The 16464-nt window shown below is 42.3% G+C and overlaps 1 protein-coding gene across 2 annotated transcripts; it reads left to right on the forward strand.

Annotated features, from left to right (window-relative positions):
- The first annotated feature begins 240 nt into the window (after positions 1-240).
- LOC115736315 (cytochrome P450 90B1) lies at positions 241-5904 on the forward strand. 2 transcript variants are annotated; one of them, XM_048272533.1, is made up of 8 exons: positions 246-689; positions 790-1114; positions 1408-1560; positions 1775-2044; positions 2127-2219; positions 2404-2482; positions 2810-2916; positions 5173-5904. In XM_048272533.1, the coding sequence occupies exons 1-8, from the start codon at positions 475-477 to the stop codon at positions 5440-5442; spliced, it is 1512 nt and encodes a 503-aa protein (XP_048128490.1). In that variant the 5' UTR covers positions 246-474; the 3' UTR covers positions 5443-5904. The 2 variants fall into 2 exon arrangements, with proteins under 2 accessions (XP_048128491.1, XP_048128490.1); XM_048272534.1 differs by lacking the exons at positions 2404-2482; positions 2810-2916 and having other exon boundaries at positions 241-689.
- The last annotated feature ends 10560 nt before the right edge of the window (positions 5905-16464 follow it).

The raw sequence follows: 16464 nt of genomic DNA on the forward strand, positions 1-16464 counted from the left end.
GCGGTCCATCAAACCAAACGTAATCGGAACTCTTATCTAAACTCGTTTCAGGACGGATCAAATGATCAGAGGCGCGGGATTCGGCGGATCCCCATGTGAAGCCCAAGCATATCTAACAGCTCAGCTCGATCTATCCATGTCGATTCATGACGGAACTGGTCTAGGTTAAAATAATTACCGGTTTCAGCTAAGCGCACGCACCTCACAGCACGAAGAAGAAGCATATAAAGGCCAAATGCTAAAATGTGTTTATTCTCAAAGGACAGCTTTGGTTTCCTCGAGAGCTCCCAAGCTTTTTACTTTAGGACACAAAATGGAAGTTTCTTTTCAACAGATGGACAGCCTCCGGAAAGCTCATATCTGATCTCATCTATCCCCCCCTCTCTCTCTCTCCCCCAACAACAGCTCAGCAGAATTCCACAAAAACCAGACAACATCAGAGAGAGAGAGAGAGAGAGAGAGAGTCAGTCATCCATGTCTGACTCGGAGCTAATAACCCTCTGCCTCCTTCCCTCAATCTTGGCTCTGCTTCTCGTCTCCATCCTCATCCAGAGGAAGCACCAGACCCGGTTCAAGCTCAACCTCCCGCCCGGCCATGCCGGCTGGCCTTTCCTCGGCGAGACCATTGCCTACCTCAAGCCTTACTCCGCCACTTCCATCGGAGCCTTCATGGAACAACACATCTCCAGGTAAATCAGTCGATGACCCGCCCCGTCTTCAGAGAACCAACATCGAGAAAACTCACGGAAACAGAGTGCCCTGTTTTGTGTTCCGTCTTTTGGCTTTCAGGTTTGGGAAGATATACAGGTCCAATCTGTTCGGGGAGCCGACGATCGTGTCGGCCGACGCGGAGCTGAACCGGTTCATCCTGCAGAACGAGGGGAGGCTGTTCGAGTGCAGCTATCCGAGGAGCATCGGGGGGATCCTCGGCAAGTGGTCGATGCTGGTTCTGGTCGGGGACATGCACAGGGACATGCGGATCATCTCCCTCAACTTTCTCAGCCACGCCCGGCTGAGGACCGTCCTGCTCAGGGAAGTCGAGCAGAGCACTCTGCTCGTATTGAGCTCTTGGAAGGAGAGCTGCACTTTCTCTGCTCAAGATGAATCCAAGAAGGTAACCCCAAACACAGAACGAAAGAATAAGAAGAGAGAAACAGAGCTTGATTGATTTGAAAACAGCTCTTCTTGTGTGATAAATTTCACTACACCACTACACCACGGGGGCTTCGAGAAAAAGATGATGGAAGCAATGACGGATCTCAGGAGGCCGGTGGGGTCGTGTCCCCTTCCCCCTTATATGCGCCCGTGCAATTTTAAGTTAATTTTTGTCGCAATACATGAAAATTCCTGTAAAGTTGCGCCGAATTTCTGTCGGTTCTAAAGCTTCTGCGTCCGCCGCTGATGCAGTTCACGTTCAATCTGATGGCGAAGCATATAATGAGCTTGGACCCCGGAGAGGCGGAGACAGAGCAGCTGAAGAAGGAGTACGTCACTTTCATGAAAGGCGTGGTGTCTCCGCCGCTGAATTTCCCCGGAACCGCCTATCGAAAGGCTTTGCGGGTAACGGAAAAAAAACCCTCATTCCTTTAAAGATTAGTTTCTTCATTTGACTGATCTTAGCTCACGTGAAAATCCCAGAATCATTTTACTCTTCCCCTAATCAAAAAAAAAACAAATCAGGGCGACTCGGGATTTCCATTTTCTTTTCGCGCACAGATTCTTCCAAAGACACCACTCTGTGTTTTACCCTTCAACCAAGTTCTTGTTTTCTCAGTCGAGATCGACGATTCTGAAGTTCATAGAGAGGAAGATGGAGGGGAGGGTCCGGAGGATGAAGGAAGGAGGAGGAGGAGGAGGGGAAGAGAGCTCGAGAGAGGACGACGATCTGCTGGGGTGGGTGCTGAAGCACTCGAACCTGTCGACGGAGCAGATCTTGGACTTGATACTGAGCCTGCTCTTCGCCGGCCACGAGACCTCCTCCGTCGCCATTGCTCTGGCCATCTTCTTCTTGCAGGCGTGCCCCAGAGCAATCGACCAGCTGAGGGTATGCAAATTGCGTGAAGCTGAGTCCCAACACAATTGTTGATGTTCTGCTCTTCTTTTTCACTGTATATTTACTCGTCCAGGAAGAGCATCTTGAGATAGCGAGAGGCAAGAAGAAAGCTGGAGAGACGGAGCTGAACTGGGAGGACTACAAGAAGATGGAGTTCACCCAGTGTGTAAGCTCCCCCTCCCTCCTCCAGAGCATGAATGACCTGTATACTTTGACTCGACACGACTCGTCGTTTGACTTCAGTTTCCTACTTTTTTAAGGTTAAGAACAGTTATGACAAAAAAAAAAGGTTAAGAACAGTGGGGGATGGTGCTGATTTTAACTTTTGTTTTGTTGGGGGATGTTGGAAGGTGATTAGCGAGACGCTTCGGCTGGGAAACGTGGTGAGGTTTCTGCACAGAAAGGCGCTCCGAGATGTCAGATACAAAGGTGAGGACGATCGACCATCCGTTTTTTTCCATTTTGGGGGGGCATGCCTGATCGTCGGGATTTGCTCTAATATAATCTTCTAAGAACATTGTCACGACCGACGGTCGGATGTGTGTCGAACACCCTCAATTAAGAAACGCCCCCATTTTCAAAGAGACACCAATCACTCCGTTCCACCCCGTCGCGGCGGCGACCGTCCAATACCCTTTTCGCGAACCCGAGTTACGGAAAAATAAAATAGAGCATGTTTGTTTTATTTATTTTTTTTGTGTTCCATGTGTGTTTATGCTATGTAATAATTTACGGTGGTGGTGGTGTGAAAAAAAGGGTATGACATTCCATGTGGATGGAAGGTGCTGCCGGTGATAGCAGCTGTGCACTTGGATCCTCTGCTTTTTGACCACCCTCACCACTTCAACCCTTGGCGATGGCAGGTCAGTAGTTCCTCTCAATTCACCCTCTTTTTGTCCCCTCCGCCCCTCAAAGACATGTTTTATTGCATGGTAAAAAAGAAAATATTTTTTTTTTTTACGAAAGTAATTTTCGAAGAAGAGTAGTTAGTTTTCATTTGTTCGGCGATTTAGAAAAAGTGATTTCAGATCAATTAGTTATGGGAAAGGTGGAAAACAATAGCTTTGTAATTTCCCTTTAAATTATTCGATTGTGACATTGATGATGATGATCGAGCCCCTTGTGTTACAAACCCTAGAAACCTTGGCGCCGCCGCCTACCGTGCTTACGGGTCAAACAAGATTTTTTAGACAGTGACCAGAAAATGAGAGAATACAAACTTGCGTAAGAGGAGTGAAGAAAATCATGCATGGGGGGGACAAGCCCGCACGAGTTAGAAAAACCCTCGTGCGACTCGGCTTCTTTCATCAATCGATCGTTGGAACTAAAGACACAAATTTTGACCGGACGGGCTTTTTTCCTTATTCCATACGAGTCCTAGTCCTAATTGGATGGAACCTCGTGGTCCGTTCTCCTCTGTCAAATCGAGGGTTGTGGGTTAAAGTCAAGAGTGAAGAGATGAACATGATCCGTCTTTTTTGTGTCGCTTAGCTATCCTCCAGTTATGGAACTCTTAAATTTCTTCCTTCCTTAGAATCTTGCATTCGATGTGGTTTTTCCTTCTTGTTTTTCGGTTCGACCCTTTTCATGTTTTTACCAAGAGATATGTTTCCAAGACAATCTGATATGTTAAAACGGTTTCGAGACGATTGGTGAGACACGGCCGACGACGGTGAACCGTGCCGTGAACCCAACCCAACCCCCCGAACGGAGGGCGGGGGGGCCCTGCATCGACATTGACCTATCATGTCGCACGTGCGTGTGGACTGCGCGAGGGGGGAAGGGGGGATTCGACGGGGTTGGACAGATAGTGAAGCCCATGTGAGTCGTGGGCCTCACACGTGCACGTGCGCCTCACTTCTCCTTTTTTTTTTTTTTCCTTCCTCTCTTTCCGTCTTCCCGTGGCGGGGCCCACCTCGCGAGCTGGTCCAAAAGAGAGCGAAATGCCATTCGTCCCTTGGGGAGAAAAGGTGGTTTAAGAAAAGTCGTACGTGACGACCGTTTACATATGGAGAAATTTCTAGGTTTTTGTCTGGAACACCAAGGCCTTTCTCGTCTACAAAAATCAATCGATACCCGTCAATCATCATAGGAAGTTCTATTTTTGTTCAAATGGTTAAGTTTTCTCTTCGACCAAAAAAAAAAATTGTGAAGTTTCGTTGTGCCGACTGTTGATTTAGATGGACTTAGATGGACGGCAATGTCGGATTTCAGAAGCACTAACACTTAGACTAGCACTTTGAGATCTCTGGCTAACCGACCATAAACTTTCTCGTGTTTTTTTTTAACAAAAATCGGCGATTAGATCTTTTGCTTTTTCTTTTTCTTTTTCTTTTCTGCTTTGGGAGATTGATAAATTGACGGATAGTAATCAATTTCTTGGGGCTGCCTACGTTAGGATGTGGTTAGATATTTCACTAGATGAGAGGTTGCCCTTCACCTCTGATGGATAATATCATCCGTCAGAGGTGTTACGAGTTACAACTCCATGACCATGAAAGACTAGTTCTGAGAAACCCGCCCTAGAGAAGAACAATAACAAACCCAACATGACACGATTAGAGTCGACCCGATTCGTCGCGTTTCGACTCGGCGATCATAAGAACTAGATCTGTATTGTTTAAGGTGAAATCCTGAGCGACGGTACAAATCATTGTAACACGTTGATTGACCCGCATTCCGGTTGGTCGGACCTTCTTCAACCGTCCTCGATACCATTTCTCTTGGGAATTTTGTGTTCATGCGTTGGCAATTTGTTTTCTATTGCAACTCACTGTTGGTCAAGATTCCTTCACCTTCGTGATCTGCTGTTCTTTTCTTCATAAGAAGAGGTCAAATGTAGAACATGATTCTTAATGTGATGTTCGTTTTGTATCAAACCTCTTTCTTGCTTGTTAGCTTTTAGGCTTCGTGTGTGTCGTGCCCTAATGACCATGTTAATAATTCTTGTTATACTCTTTATCTTGCACGTTTTAAGGTAGTCTGCAGATATTTTCCTTATATCCTCTCATGTTATGTGTTAAGACTAGGGCTTCCTAGGTTATCTGGGCAAAAGATCTAGGCATTCTCCTTGTTTATGACGTATTTCATTGTGAATGTACTTTGGCTTGATTATGCAGAACAAATGTACTTCTAACCCTCGAGGACAGTCGTCGCAAGATTCATCGTCTTCGACGTGCCCAGGCGCGAACTATTTCATGCCGTTCGGAGGAGGACCACGGCTCTGCGCGGGATCCGAGCTGGCTAAGCTCGAGATGGCAGTCTTCATCCACCATTTGGTCCTCAACTTCAGCTGGGAGCTAGCTGAGCCTGACGAGGCTTTCGCCTTCCCATTTGTGGACTTCCCTAGAGGCTTGCCCATCCGAGTTCAACGCCACACTTTGCTATAAACCCTAGAAAAGACAGGAATTCATTCAAGGACTATTTCGAAAAAGATCTCTCTCTCTCTCTCTCTCTCTCTCTGAGTAACATCCTCAGCCTCAGGTCTGTGGGTGGCGGGTTGATTCCACTTTCACGTGCTGCGCATAGAAGAAAGGAAGGAAGAAGAGAACAAAAGTGCCTCACGGCTGTGTGTGGGAGTTGCTCTTGACTCTACGTGGGCAAGCTCACATGATGAAAGGGAAGACTCAGAAGTTCTGCGGTGGTTGATGATGCATCTTGGACCACATCCTCCGATACATAATCCCCAAAACCCACCACACACTTCTTCTTCTTCTTCCTCTCTCTCTCTCTCTCTCTCTCTCTCTCTCTCTCTCTCTCCATTGCTCTGTAAATGTTATTGTAAGATGGGTAACTCCATGTAGAGGTTGATCATTCATTTGTATGTGATATGAGCTTTTTGTTTTCTTCTTTTGCTTTTCTTGTCTTTCTCTTTTTGTCCATCTTCGAATGCGAAACTTGGTGCCTGAGCCCTGGACTTTGTGGACGAGTATATGGACGCAAGGAAATGGATGCTGAGTAAAGAAATTGTGATTGACTGTCATTTGCATTTTTGTGCTGCTCTTGTGCATTCCCCTAGGAAATGGATGCTGAGTAAAGAAATTGTGATTGACAGTCATTTGCATTTTTATGCTGCTCTTGTGCATTCCCCTTTCAGTGTTCTCGCTTGTAGATGAGTGGAAAGCTAGGAGGTATGTCTCGAATTTGACCCCGTTTTTAAAATGACCCGACTCAAATGTGTGGGCTGCTTACGTGCATATGGAATTCGGAAAGAAGGGGGGCGTGCCCGGAGGATGGAACCCTGGTGCCCAGGTGAAGACTAGGATTGCCCTGGGCAAGAGGCCGGCACCCCGATGCCTCTAGCGAGCTTGTGCAGGGTGGGCACTAGCCTGGATGGGGCGGATTAGGATGTTTGGGTAAATTGGTGTGGAGCTAATGCTGCTCTTTAAATGATGGCCATAATAGGCTAAAACCAGTCTCGCGGCTGAAGTATTTGAAGAGATGCGATTCACCAAAATTTGTATTGTAGACGAGCTACTGAACGAAGGCTAGCATGGTGTCTCAACTCATTAGGCTTCGCACGTGCTTGGAAAGTTTTGGAGTGAAGAGTGGCGATGACAGATGAGGAACGCAAGGGCGGCATATACTTTGCAACAAGGGCGTTGTGTGGAATGGGGTAGGGAAACATGTTACGCCAGGTTTTTCTCATATTCATGTAGGCCGAAGAGAGGGGTGAAGCATGAGAAACGCATAAGGGTCAGTACAATCGAGTCATGAGAGTGACATCGAAGTATTTGTGCTTAGGAATTCGAGTTACAGATAATGATAATCTTGGTTCGGGATTAGCCATTTGTGCTAGGGATTGATCGGAAGGCGACGCCACTCTCCTAATGATGGACATAGCAAGTTGAAAATAGTTGTTATACCGAAATGATCTGCATGTCTCACTTTAGAGACTCAACACCCTAATCAAATGGGGCTTGGTAGGATCGATAATGGCGATGTGATTCGCCAAAATGTTTTTAGGAGGGACCTATCAAAAGAAGGTTGGCATGTGGTTTCAATTCATAAAAGAGAAACGCTTATGTCGGGGATTGTACAATATCAACCGTAAACTTACACATTATCATCGCGTGTTTCGTATAAATTACTTATTAATTGAGAGATCGTATGGTTAGAAATAAGCGACATTCTTATCAAACCGTCAGACTAGCAGCTTCCTTTAAAAAACATCGGCATGGACTTGCCACGGTTGAGTTTGTGATCCTCTATAGCTTGGAAAGAGCTCACCTCTATTGAACCATGTAATCTATTATTCGTTCTTTTTCTATTTTTTGCATATTGTATTCAATCGGCCTGTTGCCGCGCCTCCTCCTCGCTCCCGCTCTCGTGACTTGAGTATATGAGGTCTCCTAGGCCTAGAACCTCCGAGCATTATGACCTTCTTCCAAGCGAACAAACTCGCACAATGGTTGCAAATCCATGCTGTGGAGGCATATGTCGAGCTATCAAAATCGCACCCCACACACACACAAATGCAAAAAGATCAGCGAGCGGGCGATGCCGAGGTGCATAACAGTTCTTGACGGCAAGAGAAAGAAAGTGGTAGCGTGTAATATTTCTGAACTGTTCCATGTTGACGAAGCCATGACAAGTGAGTAATATGCTTAACCAACTGCTTGGTGTGCCAATAATTTGAAGAGGGGTACAACATGTAGCTTCCTTGCAAGTAACAATCAAACAGAAAAAAGAGAAAAAGGAGGACAATGAAGGCTGTTTTGTTCTTTTCAGAGTCTCGTCCTTGTCTGTCCTAGCCATTTCCAAACAATTTTGCCGAATCCTTTGTTTGGTACAACCGATAGATATCTTCCCTAGGATTCCGGGCCCTGTTGTCATAAATTCCCCGTCCCATGCACAGCACCAGTACGAAATGGAAGGACACCTCCGCATACCATTTGAGTACCAAGTCAATAGATCTGTGGTTCCAAATGTGGAAGAGACACAAGGCAAGGTTAAGTTGCTTGGGAAGAGATATTGTTCTTCTATCCCCTTTCGAACACCGGTCACTTGAAGGGGCGATCTCTCAAATTAGCTGTAAGTTCATGTTCTCATCGTCATTAGACACAAGATAAAGGGTGTCAAAATCAGTAACTCCGCATGACATCGCGCGGCGTGAACTCTTGGAGCATGCTATTTCGTGATATCGGATGCAAGGTTTCAAACTTTCTGACCTTGGAACCTGTCGTGACGTTATAACCAAGCCACCGATTGTTGGGTCCTCTCTCTTCGCAACATCTCTTTTTTCCTGGATGGCTCAGAATGAGAACAAAGCTTGGACCTCCAACTTGTTCAACACACGTGATGGTGTCCGGCTCCGCGACCACTCACAATCCATGCAAACTCCACAGAAAGAAAGACCCAACAAGACAAGATCTTTGTGTTCTTGGTTGGTTTTGAATTGGTGGGCTGTGTCTTTTGGAGTTTCTCTTACCTAAGAAAAGCTGGCCCAAAAGGATGGAATAGCATGAGCAGCCGAACGAGTATATAAGTCCTCCAATTTTTAAATTTGAGTAGTTTCAAGGCGCGAATGATAACCATTTCGGTATTTACAATAATTTTTAGATAGAAATAGATTTTTCTAACTCTAGTGTTGGACGAATTTCTGAGCAGAGAAATGCCTTTGACAACAACACGAAATTTCTATTTAAGAAGCAGAAATTTTGTTTGATAACAATGTTGATATCTGATTTTTGATCATTTCTATTTTTTTAAAAGATACCAAAAAAATTCATAAAATTAAAAAATTAACTTTGGAAGCCTTGGCCCAACCTTAGGAATCAATTTTGAATAAAAAATATTTTTCATAATTTTTTATATATTTTTTGGAATTTCTTTTAATTGAAAAAAAGCCAAAAATCAAGAAAAATAGTATTCATGGTCACAAAAATATGAAAAAAAATATTCAATATTTTTATTTTAATTCCCTTTTCATGTCTACAATTTAAAATTTTAAAAATTCAGTTCGGGGTCACATCATTCTTCATAAACATAACCCCAAATTAAGCAAAAAAATTATGTTTCGAATCCTTTTAATTTTTATTTTTCACATTCTTCGAGTCATGACATTTTTCTCTAGTATTTCATATCACATTTTGGCCAAATTATTTGCGAAATTGCTCAATTTTGACCAAAAGAGCCTAATTACACTTTCCATTTTCAATTTAGTCATCGGTTTTGCCCAAAGTGCAAAAAAACATTTTCAATGGGGGCCCAGGAAAATCTAAGACCACTACCTTATAGTTTTCATCATTTTAAATCCATCGGTGGGTGTGGTTTAGTTCGATTTTGCCGCTTAGGCTTTGGTTTTTGCAAAAACCAATTTCGGGTCAAACTTTGAATTTGGGGATTCCGTGCCAAATTAAGGCAACTCAACTCAGAGGCCCCATTTTAACATGAATTGCATACTCTAGAATCCAATTTTGACATTATTTTTGAAAAAAAATTTAAACGAATTGAGGTCCAATTTAAGGTTTTTAGCCAAACCGGATCAATCGGGCAGGTCAAACCCGGCCCGATTGACCCGGGTCAGCCCATCCAGCAGCAGGAGGCAGAACGCAGGAGCAGGAGCAGGAGCAGAAGCAGAAGCAGAAAGCAATGCCTGCTTTCTTCCCCCTTGGCGCAAACAGAAGGGAACCAGCCCGAAAGTGCTGGATTTCTTGGCCATTTTTGAGACACCCAGACCACATCTTCCCTCAGACTGGTGTCAGGATCTCCTCCCGCCCTCCAGTCGCACTTTGACCACAAATGAGACAAAAAAACACAGGAAAAACATAGCTGGAAGGGAGATCAAAAACTGACTTTCTTTTTTGAGTTGGGAGGGGACAAGGAAATCCCCTCTGATCCCCACACACTCGGGCATGAAAGGGGGGAGGCTGAGGTCTGGTTGGGGAACTTTCGGACCAAGACCAGGGAGAGGGAGAGCAGAATGTTTTGAAAAAAGCTGAGAGAGAAAGAGAAGGAGGACGAAGAGAGTCTAAGCGATCGAGAGAGTTTTTGAGAGGTCCTTAGCCCGGCGAAGCAACACCACCATTCACAATAACCTTCATACCACCACCAAGTTCCTCACGTCCCGGGCACTGCTAAGAAGGTAGGTTGAAACAACCGCGCTCCCCTCTCCCCTGTTTTTTTGCTCGATTTGTGCCAAGTTTGGCTCCATTCGACTTTCGAGTCGAACGGGGCCAAACCGACCACTCCTATACATGCCTCTATGCTCATTACATCCCCTTTGAGTGATTACATGACTTGGTTTCGCCCGTAGTGTCTCGGTTTCGCATTTTTATTGCTGTACACCAAATGTTTGTGGAAATGCTTCGGGTGGTTCAGACACCCGAATTTGGATTTATTTTTCGTGGCCGTTTTGCATGCTTTGGTGATGATTCTTCGTTTAAGCATGTTCAATGTGCATAGTGCTCCGCGTTTATGCTTTGTTTCATGGTTGTTTGTGCTCGGATGTTGAGTTATGAGGTCGGGAATATGTAGTCTGAGTTATGCTCTATTTTCGTCAAAAACTATTCAAATCCCCCTACTTTGGGGTCAATTTTCTCCTCAGTCTTACATGATTTAAGAGTCATTTTCACACCACATTTTTTTCTCATGTGAAGCTCCTCGCATAGGTATATTGTTTGGCCATTGGTTGTGATCGAGGGGTGAGTTACGTCGCTCTAAAATCGCCTCTGTGAACTGAGGATTTCTTCTGACTTGAAAAATTTTCAAGGAGTTGGAAAAGCAAACAGCCCAAACCATCCACTTTGAACTTGTTTTTGGTGGTCTTCCCGTGCTTTTTTTTTTTCGTTATTCTTAGGCTTCGTGCGTTTTGTGTGTGAAGTAAAATGTGCGATGGGTGTTGTTGCTCTTGATTTTGCTTGTGGAGTGAGATATAGGGTCGAGAATACCCCATATTGGTCTGATTGTGGTGTGAAAACAGTGCAAACTCCTGACTTTTGAGGTATTTTTCTCATTCGCCTTATGTGCTTTAAGTGTCATTTTTATTTCATGTTGTTCCTCATACGTAGCTCTTCATGTTGATTAAAGTGCGGGAAAATCATCCACGAACATGCCTCTGTGAACCATTTTTAGGCAGCTAATTATTTTTGAAGTGTTAAAACCCTTTTGAACAGTGCAAACTAGATACTCTTTTTTTTTTTGGTAAAAAAATCCGCTACTTTGAAGTCGCTTTTCTTATTGATTTCTCAAGCTTTTGAGGTTGTTCTTTGGTCAAACTGACTCTCTGTGTGCAACACTTTACATTGAAGCCTTGGTTTTGGTTTGATTGTCTTTATGGATTAAGTTACGAGCCTCTAAAGTTGCCTTAGTGAACTGCAAAGTGAGGCTTGAAATTTTTTCATGTCTGGAGTTGTGAGTTTGTATGTTCGCAGCCTTGGTACAGTGTGCTCATTTGGAATTTTTACGAGCCGCCAAGTGCATCATAAACCTTATTTAATCTAGTTTCATGTGGTGTTAATATCCTTTGCTAATTATTTTTGTGCACCGAGATATTTACCTTCAAAGTTGCCTTAATGAACTGCAAAGTGAAGGGCTTGTTTTTTGGCGAAGTGTTGGGCTCGTGATTAGCCTTCTTCTTGACACCATAACGCCGTGCTCGGTTAGTTATTTCCCAAGCTGCCGATCATTTTGGAAACTAGTTCACACCTAGTTTACGTGGTATGATCTGTTTTCCTTGGTTTGATTTGAATGTTAAGAAAATTGCCGTCAAAAACTCCTCGATGAGCTGCCACGCTGGACGTTGAAAATTTTTTCCAGTGTTGGCCATCAAGTGGGAGTATTGTGACGTCGTTACGAACCACTCGGTCAAGCTTTTTCCGAGCTGTTGATTATTTTGAAAACCCTTTCTTACTAGTTTCCTATGACGTGATCGGATTTTGTTAATTGTATTCAAGGACTGAGATATTTGCTCGACAAAATGCTTCGTTGGTTGAGCAAAACATCTTAAAATTTTGAAATTCAAAAATTTTTTTACCTAAAAATGTGTCGTTTAGGCTGACTCGGAACCCTTATAGTTTAGGCCAGGCGCGGGTCGGGTCAACCCGATCCGGATAATTTTCGAAAATAATAAAAATTCTAAAAATACCAAAAACTCATAAAAAAAGAAAATCATTTAAAATAAAAAAAATCCGAAAATTCCCAAAAAATAGGAAATAACCACAACCAACTGGCCAAACCTATTTTGGGTGATCTTGACCTCCAATCCTTCCAAAATGATGGTTTTGCCCCTGTTGGCAAATTGTCTCCAAACTTATCTTAATCCTTAATCACACATTTTCTAAGCCTTTAGGGCTTTCCAAGGGATGCCATGACTTATCTTGATGTGCTTTATCTGCATTCTTGACTGCACATTTACTTTATTGATTGTGATCGATAGGACTAGTTTTCCCGCCTTGCATGAAACCTAGATTGATTTAGACTTGTCTCATCCGAAAGCTGCGCCTACATGAAATCTTGTTAGGATAATCACTCGACATTAGGTACCGAAAGAGCGTTGGTAGAAATACCGGCGTAACCAAGTCTCCAAACACAAAATCTCTAGTTTCGCAAAACCGAACAATATCTCCCAATTATTTGGTGAGTATCTAGCCAACCTTCCAAAATGGCCGGTGGCGACTCCTCTTGTATGCACGTGTTACACATGTCACTCAACCACATTAAGGTCAAATTCGATTGATAATTAATCGATAAATTTCCATAAACTCTCGTCACGATTTGGTATGGACTTGGGAGGGCCTACACCAAGAAAGCTCGTATCCACAAAAGGGCCACCTTAGCAATCCATTAATCTGACCTACCAACATCCTTCCGAGGTTCGGGTCACGACAAACAACAAAAAATTTCTACAGTTGTCGGCCATCGAGTCTCAAAAGAGCCGATGACCGGTCGATGGCGACCACGGGCCGACGAGAGGGACGCGGGAGACCGCACGTAAGAGAGAGGGAGCGAACGATAAGAAGAATTCTTATTTCTATTCTAAACCTATTTCTAGATTAAAAATTTGTTCCAGGAATAGAAAAAATGAAATTGCGTTATCAAATGGATTTCTGTTCCAAACCTCTTCCAAAAAGAGAAACAAAAAAAAGAATGATTATCATGCTCGCTCTTAGTAGCAAATTTTGAGTGGTATTGTCAAGGGGGATAGGATCTCACGACCATCATGAAGTTTTGTCTATTTTAAGTCATCGACCACTGAACACACTACCTTAATGTAAACATTAATAACTGCTCACCCTTGATGCTAAAGTAATAGTCAACCAGAATCGAGGTAGCTTAAGGATTTTCGAACTTTGACTAATACAATGACGAACTTCTCTTATTTCTCTACCAATTTTTATGGACGTGTTTATTTCTTGGAAGATGGGTACTTTGTTACCTAATTCGAATTATGGGTGTCGACTATGCATTTGGTTCAGCATTTTGCATGCCTATTGGGGCGCCAAAGCCCCTTGAAGAAAATTTGGGGTATTTGGCGACCATTCTCAAGAGGCTTTGGAGTGAAAGTTGGCATTGGGAATGCTGAAAGCTTAGTATTATTTGAAAAAAACGTATGTCCAAATAAAGTTTTTCTGTGGACTGTGGTTAGCTTAACAAAAGTATTCATTTTCCTAAGGATAATGTTTTCCTCCATCGTTGGTTGGAGGAAATTTCCTTCAACCATAGCTCTGATTAGAGACTTACAAAATATAGATGTCACCCACTTTTAATTTTAGTTCGATTTCCATTTGAGCGATGCCTATTTACCGATGATCCGCCGATCGGAGACTGGTTAGATGAAATGTCCTTCGATTAGAAATGGAGGAAAATTTGACCAAAAAAAAAAAAAAGAAAAAGAAATGGAGGGAAGCACAATCCTCGACAAAATTGTGTGCAGGCTCGATAAGCCCATCAATCACTTGTGCAATGCGACTAGTGCTGACTACCGAGGTTAACTAAACTTGCTTTGCGGGAGGTTTCATGAAATATTCAGAGACAAATTTCGAATTGTACCCTATTGAAAATCTATTGATGTAGCACAATGACATAAAGATATTGTGACATTTTGATAGTAAAAGAAAATAAAATTGTGAATTTTTTTGTAATTTAATTTCTCAAACTAGATGGTTGATATGAATATGAGAAAGCCTTTGCATTTCATTAACTTCTATCATAGGAGTACTAAAAGACTAGCTTCAAAGCATAAGAAATCTCAAAGGCTGCGTTTGGTGGGTTGGATAAAATTCCAGCTGGAATAACTTTTATCGTATCCAGAGTTTGGAGTGACATTTTGACAGTAAAAGAAAATAAAATTGTGAATTTTTTTGTAATTTAATTTCTCAAACTAGATGGTTGATATGAATATGAGAAAGCCTTTGCATTTCATTAACTCCTATCATAGGAGTACTAAAAGACTAGCTTCAAAGCATATGAAATCTCAAAGGCTGCGTTTGGTGGGTCGGATAAAATTCCAGCTGGAATAACTTTTATCGTATCCAGAGTTTGGAGTGAAGTGGAATCCGAATATGACCGGATATAGCCCAAGATATAGTTCGGATGAAAAAATCTCACCTAAAGGGTAGGTTAGACCCGGATATGATACACGAAATTTGAAAAACTGATAAAAGAAAATCATGCCTTCTTTCCCCAGTTTTGCGCTTGTTTATAGCTCTTCCTCTCATTTGCCCAGTGCCACCATCATATCTCTCTAGTGCCTATTTCTCTCACCGTTATTCTCCCTTTGAATTTTATCATTGGAAGGAAAATACATACGAGTTTCATCAAACATAGTATCCTGAGAAATAGGCATTTTTTTGGTGGAGTGATAGAAGCATTTATAACCATTTTTAACACTACAATACCAAAAAAAAAAAAAATGCATTTATATGCACGAGGATCTAAATTACTCCTTGTTGAAGTGTGAATGTAGCACACATGACCCGATACATGAAGATGAGAGAGAACAATCAACCAGCCAACGAGCACTTCCACAGGAGATTTGTATTGCAACACTTTACTAGGAAGAAAATCATGCCTTCTTTCCCTATTTTTGCGCTTGTTGATAGCTCTTCCTCTCATTTGCCCAGCGCCACCATCATCTCTCTCTAGTGCCGATTTCTCTCACCGTTATTCTCCCCTTGAATTTGATCATCGAAAGGAAAATACATACGAGTTTCATCAAACGTAATATCCCGAGAAATAGGCATTTTTTTGATCGAGTGATAGAAACATTTATAGCTATTTTTACCACTACAATACAAAAAAAAAAAATGCATTTATATGCACGAGGATCTAATTTACTCCTTGTTGAAGTGTGAACGTAGCACACATGATCCAATACATGAAGATGAGAGAGAACAATTGACCAGCCAAGGAGCACTTCCATAGGAGATTCGTATTGCAACACTTTACTAGGGAGACGATTGATCAAATAGCAACTTGTTAGAACAACATATAGCAAAAAATGTGGAGGTAAGTTTCTACAAAATAGAAGGGATCATGTTACCTCAAGGAGATGGCGGTTTTTCTTCTTTGCAACCCATTTTGTTAGGGAGTTTTAACACATGAAGTCTGGTGTACGATACCTAAACTATTGAGAAAAGACTCAAAGGGATGATTGGCATATTCAGTTCCATTGTTGTACGCAATATTTTAATTCGAGCACCATACTGCGTATAGATTATTCGAGTAAATTCCATGGATTTCACTTTTAGAAGTAAGCAAATATAACTAAGCAGTTTGAGATTTGTTGTCTACAAAAGTAATAAAGTACCTATAATCGTCTCGAGATTCAATTGGTGCATAACCCCAAACAATATAATGAATTAACTCAAATAGTTCATGTATGTTGTTTATCCTATAAGAAAAGGACAAACTATGTTGTTTAGCAAAATAACAAGTTTCACAAGAGCTTGAATCTAGAGAAAAAGTAGGATCAATGGACAGCAACACCAGATTTGATTGGTGCCCCACACGTCAATGCCATAGTTGAGATGTTAAATCTTTATCCTAGCTAGCAACCAAAATCGTACTTGAAAAATCAACAGTGTATAGCCCTTATGAAACCGAGATACACCAATCTTCTTCCATGTGGTCTTGTCCCCAAAGATAAGCTTATCACGAGAAAATGTAACATTGTAATGAAGATCATTGATAGTTTTGCTAACAGATAACAAGTTTGAAGATAATGATGGCGTAAATAACACATTAGAATAGCTAGAAAATAAATCTAGTTTCCCAAGCCCTTGAATAGGGACTTTTTCACCATTAGCAATCATAACAGGAGAGTAGAAACCAGTAGGAACCTTACGCAGACAAGTTATCCAACGAGAACTCTAGCACACGTGGTCAACTGCTCCTGAATCAATTATAAAATAGTTCATAGAGGAAGCAAATAGGGCAAAGACACTACTAGAAGTTTGAGCCATATTTCC

This window comes from Rhodamnia argentea, chromosome 11 (assembly GCF_020921035.1).
Source record: "Rhodamnia argentea isolate NSW1041297 chromosome 11, ASM2092103v1, whole genome shotgun sequence".
NCBI classification, from domain to species: Eukaryota; Viridiplantae; Streptophyta; class Magnoliopsida; order Myrtales; family Myrtaceae; genus Rhodamnia; species Rhodamnia argentea.

What these genes read in the sequence shown, in the direction of transcription:
- LOC115736315 (XM_048272534.1), top strand. Translation starts at nt 244, where the DNA reads ATGTGTTTATTCTCAAAGGACAGCTTTGGTTTCCTCGAGAGCTCCCAA. An exon ending in ATGGAACAACACATCTCCAG is followed by an intron (nt 690 to 789) that starts GTAAATCAGTCG and finishes TTTGGCTTTCAG; the next exon opens with GTTTGGGAAGATATACAGGT. An exon ending in CCTATCGAAAGGCTTTGCGG is followed by an intron (nt 1,561 to 1,774) that starts GTAACGGAAAAA and finishes TTGTTTTCTCAG; the next exon opens with TCGAGATCGACGATTCTGAA.